Genomic DNA, 21,754 nt, shown 5'->3' with positions numbered 1-21,754 from the left:
TCTGATTATATAAGAAGCCAGCTGCGACTCCTCCGTAATATGCATTATTCTCCCATTAACATTACATCGTAGACTGTCTTGGCGTTAGTCCAGAACAATGAAATTTGTCTCGAGCCAGAACCGATCTGAGATACGCCTATCTGCGATTCTGTCTACGCCAAACATTGGGCAACTGGTTGTTCAAAGCTACATCTGGAGTGACAGTGTGTGCCATTAGGTGAGCAAGTTGACGTCTTTGGAGCGAACAGATGCATCACTGGGAATGCAAAGCCGGGAATGGAATGGGCGTGGTGGTGGGGCAAGTTGCTTGCTGGTCTCGAGAATCACAGGGAGGATGTAAACTCCCACGCTAGCGTCTTCGTTGACTCACGGATTCCTGTTCGTCGATACTTCAGTCATTTTTCGATTTCTCTTTATCGAGAGGATCAAAAAAGTCCTATAAATCATTTTCCTGTCATAGGTTACTGTCTATTAGCGAGCAAGCAGTTAAATGCAACAGGCACATTTTTGGATATAAAATAAAAGCTAAAAAAACAGGAAAAAAACATTCATTTCGAGGGACTTTTTCTGCAATATTGCATCTTGCCTGTTTTATAATTAAGATGACAGAGGCAGTTCAGAGTTGTGACAGAAGCTCAGACTGAACTTGCGCTAGGTGATTTCCGCCAATTGCAGCAAAAACAAGTTTCAGCACAGAAATAAGTGGTAACTAATTATGGAAGAATGTTATTGTAAGGTTCAAGCTGTGGGAAGTATTTATCTCACATTTTATTACTGTCTGTGCCTAGAGAACAGCATATGTGCACAAGCCACAAAACTAGATATCTCTTAAAATTCTTTAACTTGGTTTGTAAACTTTATAGCTGATCAGAATATTGACATGCCATGACATATCAACATATCCATCCATCCATCCACTATCTATGCCCAGTCATCCTGGTCAGTGTTGTGGGGGGTGCTGGGGCCTATCCCAGCGTACTTTGGGTGAGAGGCAGGAATACACCCTGGACAGGTCGCCATTCTATCACAGGGCACAAACACCATTCGCTCACACACTCATACCCATGGGCAATTTAGAGTCTCCAGTTCGCCTACCTGCATGTCTTTGGACTGTGGAAAGAAACCGGAGTACCCGGAGGAAACCCACACGGACACGGGGAGAACATTCAAACTGGTTTAAGGTTTGAAATGCTCAACAGACAGCCATAATAATGCTGTTGATAAATGGTTGCTATGGCCAACCTATCTGGAAAAACATTTAAGTGCCCATGAAACATGCTGGTGAAATTCAATTCACCCATAACATAGTATGCTCGTGATTAATACCATTTATGCAAGAAAACCTTGATTTAATAAAAATGATCAGGTTAAAAGGGGGAAAAAAATTGGGACCAGGCTTAGCATTAGTCAGTTGAATATGACAGTTCTATTAACATTAATGAAATAATCATTTTGAATAGGGACTGAAATGGTCTGCATTACTCATTAAAGACATGTAACGAAGGGGCCCCTTGATTAGAGGGCTATTAAATAATCATTAACATGAAGAGGTTAACAATGCCTCTTGATAAATACAGTACTTCAAATCCACATGGATTTAAGAATATCATGGGATTTAACATAATTACCTGCCTGCCATTTTGTTCTGCCCTTTTCACCTTGTAAACAATTTTCATATATTCAAGTCCAAAAGGCACGAAATTAAATCAAATCAAAATTAAAACAAAAAAAAAGCAAATTTAAAACCCAAACGCACACAGTACACACGATTTAGTCGACTAGTTAGTCCTCATCCCAAGCCAAACGATTTGACGGCGGGTCAGTAAAATGCTCTCACTCCACGCCTGACGGCCGTGCGTTAAGTTTGCGCTCGTGGTCGCTCGTCACACCAGGCCTCGTCGCTCTGTCCCACACGCATGCTGTGGCGTTTTTACCCCCGTGGGGCGGTACGCTCCCCTGGGACACCCTCCGGTCCTGCTGCTGGAGCCCCAGCGCTGCACCTGGTGCAGGGGCACCTGCTGGACGGGCCTGCGCGTCTCCCGGCGCTCGAACCCCTGCTGCCGCAGGTCGCAGCGCCGGCCCACGAAGCCGGGCTTGCAGATGCAGCGGCCCTCCAGGTCGCAGCGCTGCGACACCGCCCCCACCGCGCTGCAGGAGCACGGCATGCACACCTGCTGCTCCGCGTCCCACCAGCAGTTGGGCTTCGCGACGCGGCACCGGGGGGAACAGGAAGTCAGTGGCGTCGGGAAAAAACAGGAAACCGCACTCTGAACTGAATTCTCCAGATAGAATAGCATCCTTGACATGGCAACCTCCATATTGAGAATAACTGCTCGTCTTTAGCAGAATGCCTCCTAAATTAGATCGTGCTATGTTATTTTAGACTTGCAATTTTATCATTATATCTGCTCACCTTCACCTGACAAGAGACTGCAGATGAAAATTAGCCGTGTCGCTAATGCTGGCCCGGTGTGTTGACAGCGTTGCTGATATCTTTATTACTGAGCATTTCCCAGTTTAACTCCATGACATAAATAAATAAATAATGTCGGGGGGGAAAAAAAACTCACTGGGATGCATAAAGTAAGAGTGCCACGACAGACTGGCATGGTAGTGAAAACAGTCCTATTGTTGACCTTGGCATAGTGGCACGGTTAGGGCGTGCTGGAATGCGGGCGCTGTCTGGGTACCCACCATGCACTCGTCGCACCGCCGCCCGACGACATGCTGCCGACACTGGCACTGCCCCGTCTCCCGCTCGCACACCTCCGAAATGGACCCGTTGCTGTGACACTGGCATGCTGGGGGTGCACAGGAGAGAGGTGTGTGTGACAACACAGTGTGGAATTACAGAAGGCTGATTTAACTCACAAGGAAAGTAGGTTTTTTTCTGTGCTGTACTATACGTCAGGGTGTCTTTAACGTGTCCAGAGTACAGAAAGCAATCATCTTGTGACGCTGGCGCATTAAATGACAAGTTTAAATTTGTTCAGTGTGCTCTCATTGTCTTCTCAAATAAGGGTGCGTGTTCAAAATAGATTGAACACTCCAGCGTTAGGATCAGTCTTTGACAAAGTGACAACCACCCCCCCCCCCCCCCACCCTCCACAGTGGCCTTTCTAAACTAAGCACTGTAAGAATTCATTTAATTTCACCTTGAGATCAAATATTTGTTTGTATAACTTTGACTGATCCATATGAGAATCTGTGAATAAAAATGGCCCAGAAGACATTAAACTCCCACCCACATCATTCTGTGGTGCACCACCATGATGTATCTGTATGATCTTAGACAGTGATTATGAACTTACATTTAACACAATTATTCTCTCGTGAGATTTTTGCATTTCTGTCAAGAGTGATTACATGGACCCTACTATTTTAATCACATTGCTCTTGTTGATCAGGAAGCTGTTGCAAAAAAAAAAAAAAAAGAATAATCTTTTTTTTTTCTCCAACAGTTCATTGAAAAGAACACAACATGGTTCACTGCAGAGTACTTGAGGGCCAATTCAGAACCACTGGACTCCCTACAAAGGAATAAAGGTGGCAGAAATAGCCTTTGAGAAACAGTAACTCCACACTGAGCTTAGCTATGAACATTTGCCTCCCTGAGGTAAATCAAAAATTAATTAGCCGATTTTTCTTGTCATAGTGGTGGGAAAAAAAGTAAAACGCCTTAGCCAAAGTAAATTAATATCACAACACACATTGGTAAAGTGGGACTGGGGTCATTATTTTTGGAGATTATAATTACAGATGTCATGGTCTATCACAGTACTTCTGTAAGATTGTCACCAATATACTTTATTCAGCACACTTGATACTTGTAGAGATTTTATCATCATGGTTGTTTAAAGATCGTTTCCAGTTGTCTATCTGAAGATTTCCTTAATTTTCACAGTGCCATTCATCCTCTTAAGGGTCTGTATAAAATTAAATTCAATTTTCTGTTCCTGTCAAATATTTTCAGAGGATCTCAGAACCCCCTCCCCCCCAGACACACACACACACACACACAAACACTCTTCCCCCAGATGATTCGGTTTCATATGCCATTTATTGGAAGATTCTTTATGTAAAATCGAATTACTTCATATTTAAAACTGCACATAAAAATTCAAAAAAAAATTAATGTAAGCTGCACATTTAAAAAATAATGCAAATGAACAAAATTATTCCCCAATCGAACGTGAACCTTCTTTTTGCAATTCTCTAAATTAAATGTCACTGTTATGTTGGCTACACTGGGAACCTTCTACCCTTTGCCAAACCAATGTCAGTAACATTGATCCAGGTGCGGCCAGTTATGTAGATTGAAACGGCAGGTAAAATATCCAGGGGATGTCAATGGAACTTGTCCTGTGTGAACAGAGTTAAAGCCCAATACTCCCATACACAGATTTATCTGCAGGACCGCCTGACCGATACACACAGGCCCACAGCAGTGCCTGAGTGGTTCAGCCGTAGTGGAGCTTTTTAGCCTTTAAAAATAACGAGTTGCAGGCTTGTTTTCCAGGTGGGGCTGCAGTTGTACCCATGAGGCAATGCACTTAATCTCACTTTCTCGCCGTAAATAAGACTGAGATTAACAGGATAAGACGCTCAGATAAACAGCAACCCCCCCAAAAAAAACCGACATCCTGTGAACCAGTTCTGACAGCGCTCTCAAAAGGAGCACGAAACCCCGCCCGCCTGCCGGGCGGCTAAATTAAGAAAGCCGTAACCGTGGCGTCGCCGGTGTACTCACGCTGACAGTTTTTAGCCGTGATGGCGTCGCCGAAGTACCCCCGCGCGCAGGTCTCGCATTGCTCCCCCCCGTAGCCCTCCCTGCACCGCAGACAGGCGCCCGTCAGGGGGTCGCAGCTGCGGGGGGCCGAGCTGTCCAGGTTCCCGTTACACTGGCACGGCTGACAGGAGCCTCCCGGCTCTGTGGGTCTTCCGAAGAATCCATTGGAGCACCTGCAGCGATGTCACCAGTATGGTTATCAAAGGGTTAAGAGCCAGCGATCAGTCAACTGCCTGTATTACATTTCATAATTATTTTGACAAATGCAAACATTTCAGGTTATTTTCTAGTTAAATAATATTTGTCATCATCGTTTGTTTTATACAGTTCCTGATACTAAACAGGATATTGAAGGATACGATCAGGATGTTGAACAGCTTTAAAACCTCACTGTGCATATTTATCAGAACTAGTGTTCTGCATTCAAAACAAAGGTGTGTCTAATGTGCTTTCTTGCGCTTTGCCTTTTCAGAAGGCATCGCATATGAAACACACCTTCCTAACCCCGACTCTTATCTTTAACTTCTCTCTCACTCCCCTACTTCTTCTCTCAAATGAGTCATGTTTGGCACTGATAAAGATGTACTTTTCATCTATTGCCTTCTTGTTAAATGGCTCCTACAATTCTTATCTACATTCAACTGTTCTATCTGCATGATAGCAGAACGGGAATAGTAATCATTCCATATCATTCAGAGCAGATTCCTTTAGTTGGCAGAGATAAATTAATTGAATGTGTAATTGCTTCTGACTGTTTCATGTGAGGATGAACCGTTGGAGTGGGCCAGCAAGTACGTGTCTGCAATTTTATTTTAGCCATCAAGCGGGCGCCTCGCGGAGAAACACAGCTTATGCTAATATCGCGGCCGAACATGGCTTTCGACTAAATGGAACTTCAGGGTCCTTTACGGTCCTGCTGTTTGTGAGACGGACTGCTAAAAACTACTTAAAACTTAGTGCGGAACGAACGCTCTCGGGAGAGAGAAGGCGAAAATGCCGAGCCTCAGCGTGGGCGGCGTGCCTCACGACTGTAACGTCGAGATTGTGTTCGCACACTTGCGGCTCTATCGGCGACTTACATGCACAAATAACAGAGCCAAACAGTCACAAACGCCCATGTTAAAGCACACACAAATGCAAGCCTTGCAGATGGTGCGTATATAAATTCGGGCAGTATATGAGAACAGTACAGCTGCACACTCCTGCTCTGCGCATATGTGTATTTGATGTCAATGGGACGCAACGAAATTCATGCGGAAATAATTATTGCACTTTGAATGTTGGGTCTTTTGTTTTGTTTTAGAAGATTGTAAAGAATGATAAGAATAAGGTGATACATAATGCTCCCATTATGACGTAGGACACCCAATGTTGTACAAGGAAATGGGAACAATTAAAAGTGTTTGACCACCGCGCAAGTCCCACGCGTCGTCACATTTTCCATTCTGCCCCATGCCAGTGAACAGGTGAGCTATTCTCGCCTACAAGTCAGCGGCCGGCGCAGGCGCACCCTCATTAGCTCACTCTGCCCACCTCGCATTCCCAGACAAACAGGAAAGGCCCTGTCTCGGGCGCTGATGTGTCCAACCAGGTGCCTTGCGCCCGCTATAAATATCGCATTACAAGCGCACCCCCAACGGCATTAGCTGGCCCGGTTCAGACAGGAAACATTTAAGCCCCGCTTTGGCCGCGCGCGCTGGACGACCTGCTCGCTACGGATATCAAGTGTCAATGTACAGTCGCAGCTAATCTAAACAGAAATTCAGAAATTCATAACTCAGAGACGCATCTTTCCGGGATGCCGTCCAGTGCAACTGGGTCTACAGTAAAAATACAGAGCATTGTGTTATTTGACAGCCTGGTTTCACCACGGGGCTAAACAATTTCCTTTTTCTCCAGTCCAGTGGCGGTGTCTGCTGTGTTACTATTTTTTCCCCAAAGTGCACCAGTGTAAAAGTAACTCAGCACTCGCCTTGACACATTTAATCTCGGCCCCTTTCACCACTGGGGGGTCTGTAATGCCACTTATAGCACACGCGGGCGAGCTGTTCCTGGTACTGTTACTATGGTCATAAACTACTGCAGAGGCTGAATTCTCCCGGAATCTGCTCTGCTAGCGGTCTGCTCCCGATCCTCAGGTAGTTCCGCTTTTTTTTTTTTTTTGTATTTTTTAGTCTTTGCTCCGCCCTTCACCCTCTCTGTCGGAGTCTCCCAGGGAAGGCCCCGCCCCTTTGCCCCGACCCTCCACGTCAAAGGATGATGAATGGGGAGGGCCTGCCTCATCCCACAAATGGGCTCCTCTCTTCATCTCGCTGGGATTGCTTTTTCGGCTCCTCTCCACCTGCCCGCAGTTAATGGAGGGTCAGGATCTGAGCAGGCTGCCACCAGAGGGGCGGTGCGTGCCCCCCACGCTTGCTGTCTCCATCTGTCAGCGGAGCAGGGGGACGGGACTGAGCTGGAGGAGGGGGCCATCCACCCCTGGTAGTTTGATGACTACTGTATTCTCTGCAATGACATCCCTACAGCCACATACCTCCCAGTAAACACACACGCACGCGCACACAAGCACACGCACGTGCACAGAAAGCAGGCACACACAGCTCACATACACAGACACACACACACATAGACACACATGCACACACGCACGCACACACATAAGCACGCACTTGTGCATGCACATGCACGCACACACACACAGATGACACATATAGGCCAGTAACCACCCCCCCCCCCCCCCCACCTCCAAAAAAAGAACACGTGATGTACTTCTGATATAAATGACATTAAGTGGGTTCCGACAGAACCATGACATTGACTGAATGGCGATCAATCTTCCCAAAGGTCCAGAGATGCTGCCCTTTTTCTATTGATACTAATGGAGAGAACTGAATGATCAATATCAGCAGCAGCACTCAGCTCTGTCCAGGCCTTTATGAGTGGATTGCACAGACACGGTTTGCCATGTGGAATCAAATGAAATAAAGAAACATCACGTAAAGACCACGGAAGCACATGGTGACTTATTGACAAGAAGCAAAATCTGTAGAGCCTTGCAGCTCAGTCGAGGAACTCATCAAGCCCACGCTACAATCAAGCCCTCATCTACTGCTTTTTTGCACTACCAAATGCTTTACTTTTTTGTCCCGTGTTGTTAGTAGTTTGATGAAAATTATTACATTGACATGATTAATGTAAACTAGCAACAATTAATAACAAATACAATAACTAAGCAGGATACAGAATAATAGAACCTATGTCATTCTTCTGCCTTTATCTGAATGAAATGTCTGAATATCAGGCTTAGCGGCACCAGGACTCCGAGCAGTCCGTCTTTTAAGAGCAAGAGAGACGGGGCGTCCGAGGGTCCGCTCACTCACCTGTCACAGCGTGGTCCCGCGTACCCCGGCGGACATCGGTCGCAGATCAGCTCCCCCCGGGCGTCCTGGTAACACGTGGGGCTGAAGCTTTGTTGTTTTTGAGTGAACGCGGGAACGAGACAGAGAAAGAGAAAGAGAAGCAGAGAGAAGCGGATCAGGCCCATTTTTCCCCTGCTCTCCGAACACACAACATCACCGTGTCGATCGCCAGTCCCTGGCCCCCGCCGGTCCCAAAGATAGAGCTTGGGGGTGCACGGATGGGGGTGCGTTAGGGTTGGGGGGGAAGATGGGGGGGTCAGGTTCCTGACCGAATGGCGGGGGCGGCTAATTTCAGACGACACTGGATACAGAGAGCAGGGGCGGCTCCACGGCGTCGGAATGCGGGGGGAAGAGTCTTTCTTTAGCCGACGGCCCCGCGGCCGGGTCACAGGAATGCTCAGCTGCTCAGCTCCTGCCCCCCGGGCGCACCGCCCCGCTCTGTCCACCGGGGGGGGGGGGGGGGGATTACCGCCCTTTTCGCGGTGCTTCGCTGGAGCAATTGTTCACACCGGGGCTCAGAAGTCACAGCCAAGCGTGGTGCGGTGCCAGAGGGGGGCGAGAGGCAGTCGAAAAAACACCACGGAGGGGCGCTTGCCAGAAATACTTTGACTCAAAATGTATCGCTAGACCAGATATGACAGCAACAACGGGCTTGCGTGTTATAAGATTCGCAATTAAAAGGACATCAGCGTTATGCGATGACAGTTTGTTTTTTTACAGCAGTGCGTTTTCTTTAGATTCGCTGTCAATCAAGTGCCTTTTCGTTTCATTCTCTGGCATGGTGGCTTACTTGTTGGAAGGACCCTGCAGTGGACAGGCGCATGGCCGGCAGTCATTGGCTGTTCCCTTGGTAGCATCCCCATAGAAACCAGGAGCGCAAACGTCACAGTGAGGGCCAGCAGTGTGATCCGCACAATCCTTGGAAAAGAGGACAAATTATATTTCACACCCTTGAGAGAAAGATGACCACCAACGAGAAGAAACATCCTGTGTTTTATCTTAGATGTGAGCACATGATAAGTACTAAAGATAAAGGTAATGTTAGCATCACAGCACAGCAAGTAGCCTAATTTATATTTAAAAATGACTTTCATGGACGTCTCAAGTCACTATTGTCTGTGAAAATCTGTTGGAGCAAAGTAAAATGTATACACCAGCAAAGACTTCCAAGTTTTGTGTGCCAACCAAGATAAAAATAGGTATACATGTGGACATATGTTCTTCTTTATAAAATGGCGTTTAAATCAATGATGTGACGTCAAAAAACTAAAAAGTTTTGCAAATCAAATCAGCATACGATTTTATCAACATTACTAAGTAAGTAAAAGAAGAGATTGTGCATCCCCGGTGTCACCAAATTAAACATAATGTATTTTCCCACAAAATAGCATTAACCCAAACTCCAGTAATGCTCCACTAATGAAATGAGAACTGTTTTTTTAAGCTCCACGCCTCGTCAGACCTAATAAAATCTGAGCGCTCTTGAGTCAATTGCAGATGTCTGCTCAGCATAATTAGCCACATGGAGAAGATTTCTTGATTACAGAGAGAGAGAGAGAAAAAATTGTTTGTTAAGAGAAATGACAGGATTGGTTGGGCCTGTGTTCTCAGCTCCACTGATGCACTCTTAAGCCTGACTGCCTGCCTGCTGCTTGGCTACTAATTGCCTTCTAAATCATCTGTCATGAAAATAAATTGTAAGTGCCTTTCTGAATTCTGAACATATCTCGCAGGGCAGGTTGATTGCTGGCCTCGTCTTTTAATCACAGCACCAATTACAAACACTCGCTCGCCCTCGAGAGAAGGGGCATGGGCTGGAGAAAGGCCAATCGCTGGGAAAAGACCGCATCACATATCATTTAAAGGGTGATCCTTTAGGCTCCAGTAAAACCCCAAAAGATTCCTGACAATCGTTAAATTAAAATTTCTGTTTTCACCAATATTCAGAGTTGTTCTTCCCTGTGAGTCGACCCTATGTTTTGGCAAGCAATATTCATTCATCATGTTCATAAAATTCATGCTGGAGCATATTTAAATGTACTGAAGATTAAATATTTCAGATGCATATTTGAGCCAGGTCAGCTCTCTACAGGGCTCACCAGACTTCAAAGAAACTGTGAGGAAATCCAACAGCAATAGAAAAATATGTGTACCTTGTGAAACAAACTTTATCTGCAAATTCATACTGGAAATCATTCCGTCATGTCACGTAAAAGAGGGAAAATGTCATTGTTTATCCAATCACAATATTAATAGACTTTCTGTGGTGAGCCAGACTTTGCCCTTTCAAGATAGCTTAAACTGTAAATAACAACAACAGGTCAGTCAGGAAGTTCATGCGCATACTAAATAAAACTGCTGCCATAGTGTGATATAGACAGTGAATAGTAAATAGTGGACCATGTGAATATTTCTTCTTGTTATTTTCCCCTGCTCTCCTGTGTAAGAAGAAAGGATATTCTGCTACTTAATTATACTGTATGCTACTTTGCTCCAAGCATTAATCAATTGGCAGAATAGGACAAAACCAGAAGGCATATACATACTAGTAAGATTTTAAATAATTAATCAAATAAGTCATAGTCACACAATGTCGAACTACAGATTTCAAACTTTCAAAGAAAACTCAAAATGTAAAAACTGAATGACAATCTTCTGGTCAATGCAAAGCTAAGATCAATCAGGTGATTGAGTAGCTTGCCACACCCCGCGCACTCTGAAATTAGAGCTCGGTTCATCTAAATAGCAAGACAATCCCGGAGTAATTCCCATGGACTTTACCATGCAATGGCCTGTGATGTAATCGCAGAGTGAGGCGTGGCCATTGCAGCGACAGGGTTCACACACGCCGCCGTACAACGTCCCATTAACCCTTCGGGATCCAGCAGCGCAAATCTGCAAATGAGAAACAAAATATTTCACTTGAGGTGGAAAAATAAATAATTGACAGTGTGAGGATGTGACTGCATGTGAAAATGTATGAAAGCAAAATGGCTGCTTTTTAGCCATTAAACAATGAGAGAATTTTAGGGCAGCATTACTTCAGTGATGTATGACAAGGTTTGTAAAAGACAGTTAGGTTTTGCACTTTTATTGTTATTTTCACTATGACACATCTGAATCATATTTATAAAATTACAAATAAAGGTCATAAAAAAATATGGCCAATCTACAGCAGGCCAAACAGAGAGAGAGAAAAAAACAATTCCATAATGAACACAGGTTCAGACTATGCAGCCATACACATTACATGCACGCTTTCACAGTTTCACAGTGCTTAAATACACCATTAAAAGCCAGGCATTTTCAAGCTTCTATGGCCACACATTTTCCCAAATCAAACACTGAGTTTTACAAGTCATAGTGAAGCCTATTTGAATGAAACGTTAATATTGTTCATGGCATAGGAAAGTAATCCATGCACTTAAGATCCCATCCATTGCATGTTCCATGCATCCAGCACTTGCCGTACCCTTAATGAACTATCTTGGATTAGATTAATTGACTTGACACATCCTCTATTGGGAATTTAAAGGAAATAATACATGTGATTTGGAAAGGAAATTTCATGTCTAAGAATGTTCTGGTCTTTCTGGCCATAACATGAAAACCAAATGCCCTCTATAGGTGGGTCACAGGAACAATTAAGGGAAAATATTACATCATACCTACACCGGATCAGTCATATGACCAGTTTGTTTCCTATATACATTGATTGCATTTCCTTGAGCTGTTCCCTCACTGAATATTCTCTGCACATGTTGCAATCTATATAACAATACATACAGACATAGAATCAATGATGCTAATTTACAGAGGGCTATCAGGGGAATAAATACTGTGTTTGGGTCAGGCTAAGCCCATTGCCCACTGTGTGATCTTACTTCCATTACTTACATTGTCATCTTTACAGGCAGGCTAACAAACAGGAGGATTGAAAAGATTGATTTTAAAAATCTTTAAATCTGTTTTGAAATACAGAATGTGCAAATGGGATTTTCAGCTTTCAACCTGTATTGAATTGGTATAAATCAGCCCAGTAGCCATCCATGTGACTAATTTCTTCAAAGTTAGGGCCAAACCCCCAGATCAGATGGAATGCTGTTACAAGTCCATATTTTGTCAAATATTGGAGCTGTCGGTTTGCACACACTGACAGAGACCGGAGACCACACACAGTTCTCTTAAAGACAGCATGCTCTGGGCACGACAACAATAACAAACATCTCCTGGTGATGAGTTTCCCACAATGCTTTTCCTGTACTGACCTTGTCGTAACCAAAGAGTGTAACCCTGTAATGCCCCTAAGAGGAGAGGAAAAGAAAAGGCAAGAAAGAAAAGAAAATAACTAGAAAGGGAGGGAAAATGGCAAAAATACTACTGAAAAGAAACAAGATTAAGAACTGAAGAGTGAGTGGTAGTAAATACAGAATCCAGGAGCGAGAAACCCCAGTAAAACCTTTGTAAGAGCACACAGTAGTTTGAAAGAGAATGGTTACAATGAAATCACAGTAATCAGTAATACAAAACAGCTGCACCTTTGTCAGTTGTAATACACAATGCATAATAACATTAACAAAATAAAAAATATATATATTATTCTCAGCAAGTGGGTGAATTTTAAAAATCTAATCTAACGTTGCATCCTTGCGGTCCGCGCAACCCTCAAAGACAGGCCAAATTTGGGTGCAACATTTGCTCTAACTGAGCGATGTAGATGTGCTCTCTGGTTACCCTCACAGCAAAGGTCAGTATTTTGGATTCAGAGCATTACATCACATCTTGCTCCATCATCTATGCTACTTACAGTAGCATCAAAATGGCACAGCAGCACAGACTGCTCAACAAATGGTAAGATTTGTACAGTACAAACTCTATACAAAGAAGGTTAGTGAACTATAATAAATCAAAGGTGAGTGAACTGTGTATGAAGAATCAAAGGGGAGCAAACTGTATATGATGAATCAAGGGCTACTGCCTGTAAATATTTGAACTGCATTCAGCATGGGTTTTTTTTAGATTATCAAAAATATGGACAAATTAGCGATCAATGGCTAGATATTTGAACGTTGTATCGACTTATGGCCGTTAGGCTGCGGAAACCAGAACTGAAAATCGATTGGTTACTTGACGAAAACCAGATTAGTCCAAACCCTTCGCTGCATAGTACACCAAGTAAAAGTGTCGAGCCATTGAATGTTTGTTCATTTGTCCATCCGTTTTGAACACTACTCACAATTACGTATATATATGTAATAATTCGAACTGCTCGTTAGCAATCAGACCGTGATCCTTGGCTTACCAAGCAAAGCTGGCAGCTGTCTTTCTCTGCGCTCTTACTTTTCAAAGGTTTTCAGAAAGGGGGAGGGATTTTCAGCGAGCTGCCGGAGGGCAACAATACACCTGCGCAGCTCATGACCCCGATGCTTCAATTCAGCAGTCCCTTACACACCTCCTCCACATATTAAAGAAGGCTGGTGATCACCATTAATTTCATTTCATTTTTCTCTTCACAAGCAGCCAAAAATCGGGCTTGAGTCAGCATAAAACCGCACGCCCAGAAATCAATAGCTATCACCATTTTAATAGAAAAGGCCGTTTCGGTAGAAGGTGAAGATTGCTGTAATGGCATATTCCTCTTATCCGTGCGTGTCAGCGACTCTCTCCCCGGCCCTTCCCTCAAACAAACATCCTAACTCCATTGTCACAGTGGGGAATGGAGCATGTGCACACACACACACACACACACACACACACACACACACACACACACACACATACACACTCACCTCACAGGAGGTGCCACCGTAACCAGGAGGACAGTGACACATCTCCACAGCGTTGGCCTTCGCGTCTGTCCTGGAGAACTCATCGGCCACCTCTAGACTTACGGAAAGTAGTCTAACCAAGGAATACAAGGAGAAATGAGACAACTACAACTGGCAATACGGTCACAATGGCATCACAAGGTGAACGCAAAAAAAAAGCATGCATAATTTCAAATTAAATGTGACAATAAACTGATGTTAAAAGTTAATAAGAAAAACAACAGGAGGACATGATTTCAATTATGGCAGAGAAACAGAGTGATGATGACAGAGAAAGCCAAACAATGCCCTGACAGAAGGATGCTGGGTTGAGGGTGTCATGCTTCTGTGTACCTGTAGATGGCGACCTTCTCATTGCTGTAAGAGGCTCTGATGAGAAGGCCTGTCATATTAGTGAGAGCCATCATGAACTCCTTCTTGCTGATAGGCAAGCCTGTCTTATGGTGTTGAAAATGATCAGGAAGCAGAGTGATTCTCTTTGTGCTCTCTGAGAAGGGGTGCACCTGCTGCCCAAACCGACTGTCAGTCATTGTTATCCCGCTGCCCTGCGAGAGATGAGAAGTCAAACGTGTTTTTGAATGACAGCATCCTTGTTTTCAACCACATTTCCTTTTTTCATGTAATAATTCTTGAGCATCCCTCCCCCCAAAATGCAAATGAATACTAGCCATAAACAAAACAGGAATCACAGATAAATGCATTTTGCAATTGCAATTAACAGGAATCCTTTTAATGGCTGTGAAAACTTCAAGATTTTAAAGTGAAAAATGCTTCCAGATTTCTGATTACATGTATAAAATAAAATTTACTGCACAAACAACTCAGTGTGTGCACGTGCGGGTTGGTTTGCATTTGTCACTGTGTGTTGATAATTGATTGAATCCGGTGACATCTAAAACTCATAAATGTAAACTTGGAAGATCAGGAACGGCAAACATTGTTTATGGAATAATCAGAGAAGATTATCGGATGTTTTTCAGCCAGAACGTTATTTACCGTTCCAATGACTGTTGGGAAATTACAATTTATAGAAGCCGGCCACTTTATTTGCACTGAATTAATGGAGTGTACACATGCAAAGCAGGGCTTAACCATCGATAATGACCTGTCATATATTCACAAGCTTCCCACTCAGGGCTGATGAGTGCTTTCCACACTGGAATATCTCAATAAAACCCCACTGACTGGTTGAAACTCCTGCCATTTTGACTGCTAGAAGGAGTGACACTCTCTCCCGGTGTAAGTACAAGCACCAATTAAAGAAAACCTTTAAACCCTGTGATGCCGTACCCTTTGTGTACTAATTACAACTGCGGCAACATTCAAATTGGCCCTGTGTTTGATCATCGAGTAAAAAAAAATTCCTTTGGGCAGTCCTTGATTGACAGCTCCCTGCCTGTATCATTTAGATAATTTTCTGCGTCGTTGCATTTCTTTTGCACCACGTAAGGTGCTCTGCTTTGGTGTAGTCTGCTCTCCAAACTGAAATAAATTGAGATACAGCAAAACACACACCAGCAAAACCATTCTAAAACTGACTTACAGTTCCACATGGTCTAGGACTGTACACAGATACTACGCAGAAATTGCAGTCGCTCATAAAATGTTGTCAAATCATAAAATATACCATAGAATGTAACATGTAACATAATCATAAGATGTTAACAAATGTGTAAGATGTAGTCCTTTCGAATGTCAAAAGTGAAACCAATCCAGTACTAGGATTTTGACCTCGAGCATTGAAAACAGGATACCAGAGGTTGCAGTCAATCTGGCAAGGTCCTATTGAGCAGCCTCTTTGCACCTTTTTATATGGCCAAAATGACATAATAGGAGCCTCTCATTTGAGATTCTCAATACAGACGTATTTAGTTTCCGCATGACATCACCTTTGAATCTATCTCAGTGCTTAACTTAATGCTTTAGGGCATGGAGAACACATTCCGCACGAATACTGTGCAGATAAATGTTGGAACGTCTTCAGTTAGGTACAGGCCCAATAAAGACAAAGCCCGGTGAAGTGCTCATTCAGACGAAATGAAACCTTTTTTCTACGACCTACGCTGGATCAGGGGGAAAAAGCGTGTATTACACAGACGTACCCTTTGCTCGCACATCGCACAAATGATTAACGGCGCTCAAAGAAAGCCCTCTTAATTGATTCGCCCCGCATCGGCGAAGTTGCGTGAGCGACAATGAAACACGCCACGGTTCCAGCGAAGCTCCTTTATTGACTGTTTCACGACTAGAGAGCAGAAAACGAAGCGGTCCTCGTGTCAAAGCGACACGCATTACGGATGCCAGAGCGAAATTAATCACGGTAATGAGCCCGTGCTCAAGACGGGCGAGCGAACGTCACAAACGCTGGGAAACTCACCGGCAGTCATCGCCGGCGAAGGCTTTTTATGTATCGCTCCTGTCGCGAACGTGAATTCCCAGGACCCGTTCACTGTTCAATGAATATACATTTCACATTTGTTGTGATGTTTCTAGTAAAGCCTGCGAATAATAATGTTTCCCTATTTCCTGTCATAGGTACAGTATGTGTTCAATAGAGCAAACTGCCCAGGACAGATTTATATTTATGGAACATAGACGTGCTACACAGAAGACCAGCAGCACCCAATATCAACTTTCAACATAGCAGCTGGGCTGCTGGTTTCCTTTCCTATCCGATGGTTAATTGATTGCGAAATGCCACTGATTGGCCAGACATTTAACTCACCTGGTGTCCCAGGTTTCAATCAGTCCTGATTAAAGGGGAAGAATGAAAGCCGGCAGGACTACTGGCTTCGATGGCAAGATTTGAGTATTCCAGTCTTACAGTATGTGTACTCTTCATCACTGTGGGATTTTAATGTGAAAATTGGAATAGCGCGTGCCATTTAAACCTATTGGCCTAGTCATTATTCGTGTTAGTATGATTATATTATTACTGAAGACATCAGGTACAGTTGATTAGAAATTTTGTGGTGACATTAAGATCTCTATTATCTTTTTTTTTTTTTGCTTCGAGATTAGTTAAAAGGAGTCTCAAAAGATTTTTAAAGTCTTCCCCCTTGTTCAATTATCGAATGTGATGTAAATTATTTCAACAGGTGCTCATTCTCGACTAATTACCGTGATGAAATATAAATGAATAATCAAGTCATGATTCTTTCAGATGTGAGTGCAGTCTGCAGAAGCATTTACAAACATGAGAGGCCTGCTGTTTTAATGATCCCTACGTTAATTGTCTCTGAACAGTTGGAAAAACAAAAGTAGGATCCAGACCATGTTTTTTTTGGGGGGGGGGGGGAATTCTGGCAATCGGGTTTGCGCTCTTGGCACCGGTCGACGTGGGATGTTCACACGAGGCTACGCTTTTACCATCGCATTCCGCTATCCCTCCTCTGGAAAAGGGAATTATCAGTCACCGCTCGTGGCCTCAGTTGCCGTGGCAATTCGCTGGAATGTGGAACCGGCACACACATGGTCCGTGGAGCGCTGTGAGACAGCGAAGCTAGCCCTGACTTTTTTTTTTTCCTCCCTCAAATTCGGCTAACGACAGACAGATGTTGCAGAATTACCATGAGCACACACCCCTGTGCAACAGCTGCAGACAAACTGTTCTCCAAACCGAACCAGACAAATTAGTCAGTCGCGTCAGAAGTGAACTTTAAACAACGCGCAGGCTGCAGACAGGAATAGCCGCGCACACTCTCAAAGAGACAGAAAAACAATTTATTCATTACACAATCGGGGTGTTGGACTAACATTGTATGTCACACAGAAAGCCTGAGCCAACCATGAGTCAAATTCACTGAGCGCTGCCCTTGCATTGAAAAATGTCCCTCTGATGATAGGTTAATGCTGTTACCCAAATGAGTTCATATCTGCAATCCAACGTAAGCCATGGACAATGCTGCCTAGTACATACCTCTATGATTACATCAGCATACGTGGAGGGTCTGACGGCTTTGTCCTTCCTTTCTGTTTCATAAGAGACTGTAAACACCAACTGTCCTCCGTAGGCGGTGAGCTGTATCCAAAAACAAAAGCAAGGTAACCTCGGTTAGCAATGAATGTCAGATACTCCTTTTTTATAAATAACTTTTTGGGCACACCATTAAAATAAAAGCTTTTTTAAAATAAAACCCGCAATAATTTGTCAAACAAGGGTAGAAATGGGCTACATTTTTTTACATTTTCGCTGCAAAAAAATATGAAAGGATGTTTGGAGCAGCATTTTTCCTACAAGTAAAGGCCTTAGAGAGCAAAAGAGAGATTTAAAAATGTAAATATTTATGAGGCACAATGAGATTTTGGCTGAAACGTATGATACATTAAGGAGATCTCGCTGCTATATCATTTAAATTACTGTCACGTCTCAAATGTTGTTCCTTATTACTTAGTTAAAAGAAAAATGGGCAATATTTTAGTGACTGGCCAATGAATCATTGAGATGTACATGACAACTGAAACAGGTTTTAGACAGAGCATCATGCTTTCCCGAGTCAGTGCAGGTCAAGCAGGGATGCATTTGAGATTGTGTCATCATGTCATTTTAGAGACACTTCAGAGGGTGACTGCAGACTTATATTGCAGGTTATATGGCAATCATTTAGAGCCAGGATTTTCAACCGGGGGTCCGCAAAGCTACTGCAGCAGGATCGTACTCTCACCCTCCCCACCCCCCCCCACCCCGACGTGTCCACGGTCACAAATTTAACTTTGAACTCTGGATGCCTTTGAGCCTGGGTATGCGGTCCCCAGATCAGAAACAGCTGAAAATGCCTTATTTAGGGAACTCACTTTTAGTGGGCCACATCCATGGTTACCGAGGATCATTTATTGGTAAGTGGTATAATTTTGAATCCACAGATTAACATCAGCTCTGTGAAATGCATGAATTTCTTTCTCCGAAGACAAAAGCTGCCCTCCTGTCTGTCCATACGCACCCATGCTCAGACTCGTCGACAAAAGCTACTATCATTTTTTTCATTCGTTCAGCAGCAGCCTAGTCTCTCAGCCAGGTTGACCCAGACTCACTCAACATGTGAAAAGCTGAAAGCCTCAGCAAAAGGCAACGATTCACTCTCGCTAGCTTTTTACCGAAAGTGTAGTGGCTAGCCATTGAATACGGTCGCGCTTCAGTAATGGTCAGGTCAGCCACTCTCAGATTTTTACATTTTTTTTATTTATCATTATTTTTATTTCAGCTCCTTTTTCCCCTACTGCTTTCCATCTGCGCCCTGGCCTGCTTTCCTCTATGCTCCGAACGAATCGAAATGCATCTGAATTTCATTTCCGCCCCCCCACCCCCCGTAGAGCGTCCTTCTCATCTAGGCCTTGTTGAGCCATGCAAATGCGCTCTCCCGCTGTGACCGTACTGCGCGGCCGCGGGGCGTCTGTGCATTAAGAGGTCGGAGCCACGGCAAGAGGCTGACCCGGGCCGACCCCCAGACCGGGCCCCGGGGGAATCCGGGGGCCTCTTCGCCGCTCATCAACCTCAACGGACGGCGGCGGTGCCGACCCACACAAATCGAGGGTCGGAGCGAGGCCAAAATGAAAACGCACTTCTAGCCGAATTTACCGTCATTAGAAAGTCAAGCACCTTTTTTTTTTTTCTTTTACAGGTGCTGCAAATTCTCAGTGCATATTTCTGCTGCTGAAATGTGATGACAAGAACAGATATTAGCTCCCTGGTCTAGTAAAGAGCAGACACTAGCTTCCTGGTCTAGTAAAGAGCAGACACTAGCTTCCTGGTCTAGTAAAGGTAGAAGAACTATACATCCTTGCTTCACAACACATGAATGTGCCCTTAGTAGTCCCCCCCCCCTCCCCCATAAATATTCAAAGGATAGCTTAAACAATATCCTGAAAGAGGTGCCTGCTAAATAGTTTAATGTCATCTCCACCGTACTGTAATAACCGTTCTGTAATTTCAAGATGCGTCACTTGCAGGCAAACAAAAGCCCTGAAGGTGAAGTGCATTCTGGGTGGGAGGAAGTGCACACGTTTTTACCTTTGTTTTCCAAGTAGCAGCATGTGTCACTGCGCTGATATAGTGATAAAAGCGAGGCCAGTATTCATATTTACAGGATCAAAAAAAAAATACTTTCATTAAAATGGACACCCACTCCGATGTCTCACCCGTGCTTTGGAACAAACTTTTTTTAGTTTTTTTTTTTTTGGTAAAAAGCGTGGAGATCGGACATTCAGACAATCTTGTGATCACTCTGGGGCCCTTATCTCCAAAAAGCCAAACGGCGAAATACTAGTTTCGTGAAAGGCCTGAGCCTCAGATTAAATAGACTTTCTCAGATGGCTAATTTAATTCATGCTCACTTTTGTCGACCCCGTGGGAGCCGAGATTCTTCGGGGGAGATACCCGGCCGACCATCCTAAACCAAACATGCCCCCTCGCTGGCGTCGGATAATCACAAGTCTAGGGCCCTTCTCTCAGGAAATGAGCACCAGACCACCACTGGGCTTCTTTAAACAAGGCTCCCACCAGGACACAGGGGCCCGGAGCCCAGCACATCTGCTTCCCTTGTTACGGGCCTCAGGCCTGTTTGTTTTCATTTCCAGGAGACAAACCGGGATTGTTTTCCCCTCTGGTCAACCCACTCCACATCTTACAAAGGAGGATTTCTCTCCAAAAAAAAGAGGCGATTTGGGTCTTCGTTCGTAACGAAAACACGTGCATCTGCAAAACGTGCCCATCTGCGAAACGCTTTAAGTACCACAGTTCCAGAAGTGAGGTTAACTGGGACATAGGTTGTTGTTTTCAAACTCCTCGGCTGTTTAGAAGTCATTGTCATGCTTCCATGTTTCTACATAAGACTCCTCACTCTTCGTCAGTGGCATATAGAATATATTGGCTATGATCATTGATTCTTGGCAGCATGAGCACACTGTAACATTACTTTATATTTTAAATGTTTGTGTGTTTCCAGTGCCTTGCAGTTAATTATGAGTATCTGGGGTAAAATGCAAGTTTTATTATTTTTCAGAATTACTGTTATTTTCTCATAATTCTACTGGCTGATTTCCATAATAAATGTCATAGATGATGAATTTTACTTTTAAAGTTTAAATGATATAAGCACCTGGACTGTACACAGGCAAAGAGTTCCATTAGTAAGGATTGATTAAGTTTTCAGAGAACTAAGCCAAATGAAAATTACTTGGAAAAGGACATTTTAGATTTTTATAATTTGCTGCGGCGGGGGATACTTCATTTGATCCTGAAGAGACTCAATTTTGCTCACATCAAAGAAACCCACAATTTGACTTTTTCCTGGAGGAAAAAAACACATTGAACAAACCTTGTTATCATACAGCAGTACCAAAAGATAATACTTTAGTACAGTACCAAAAGCAATACTTTAATACTACTTTAGTTTTAGACAACAAAAAAATAGCTGTATTAGTACATTTAAATTTGCAAACAATCTTTTAATTGTGCAGATCACATACACCTTGAATTGAACTAACTGTTGACTCACACTAAGTTGTTTGTATGAACTTATGTTATATAATAATTCAAGTAATGATTACAAGTGCAGTATTGGACAGAAAAGAATTGTAGCTGACTTGTGGCTGGCTCTTTCGTGACCTCATTTAACCCACCCCACTATAAGATCTGACACAAGGCAGCATGATATCAACTGTCCTTCAGGTATAGTCATCCAGATATACATTAGGGACTCATTCAAAGACGTAAATCTAAT

The 21,754-nt window shown here is 43.7% G+C and overlaps 1 protein-coding gene across 9 annotated transcripts in view; it reads right to left on the bottom strand.

Moving 5' to 3' along the window:
* Window positions 1–21,754, bottom strand: part of lama2 (laminin, alpha 2) — a 100,047-nt gene that overhangs the window by 41,050 nt on the left and 37,243 nt on the right. For 7 of the 9 annotated variants that reach the window (XM_035423835.1, XM_035423841.1, XM_035423837.1 and 4 more), the window contains exons 13-21: window positions 17,956–18,057; window positions 14,370–14,581; window positions 13,998–14,109; window positions 10,990–11,103; window positions 8,999–9,126; window positions 8,170–8,256; window positions 4,751–4,962; window positions 2,695–2,801; window positions 1,935–2,201 (exon numbers count right to left, since the gene is read on the bottom strand). In XM_035423835.1, the coding sequence (XP_035279726.1) occupies window positions 1,935–2,201; window positions 2,695–2,801; window positions 4,751–4,962; window positions 8,170–8,256; window positions 8,999–9,126; window positions 10,990–11,103; window positions 13,998–14,109; window positions 14,370–14,581; window positions 17,956–18,057 (1,341 nt within the window). The remainder of the gene's footprint in view (window positions 1–1,934; window positions 2,202–2,694; window positions 2,802–4,750; window positions 4,963–8,169; window positions 8,257–8,998; window positions 9,127–10,989; window positions 11,104–13,997; window positions 14,110–14,369; window positions 14,582–17,955; window positions 18,058–21,754) is intronic. The other 2 variants (XM_035423844.1, XM_035423843.1) reach the window with 1 other exon arrangement.

Source organism: Anguilla anguilla, chromosome 6 (genome assembly GCF_013347855.1).
Source record: "Anguilla anguilla isolate fAngAng1 chromosome 6, fAngAng1.pri, whole genome shotgun sequence".
Lineage (NCBI taxonomy): Eukaryota > Metazoa > Chordata > Actinopteri > Anguilliformes > Anguillidae > Anguilla > Anguilla anguilla.
The sequence above is the reverse complement of the archived record's forward strand: the minus strand, read 5'-3'. Positions and strand labels throughout refer to the sequence as shown.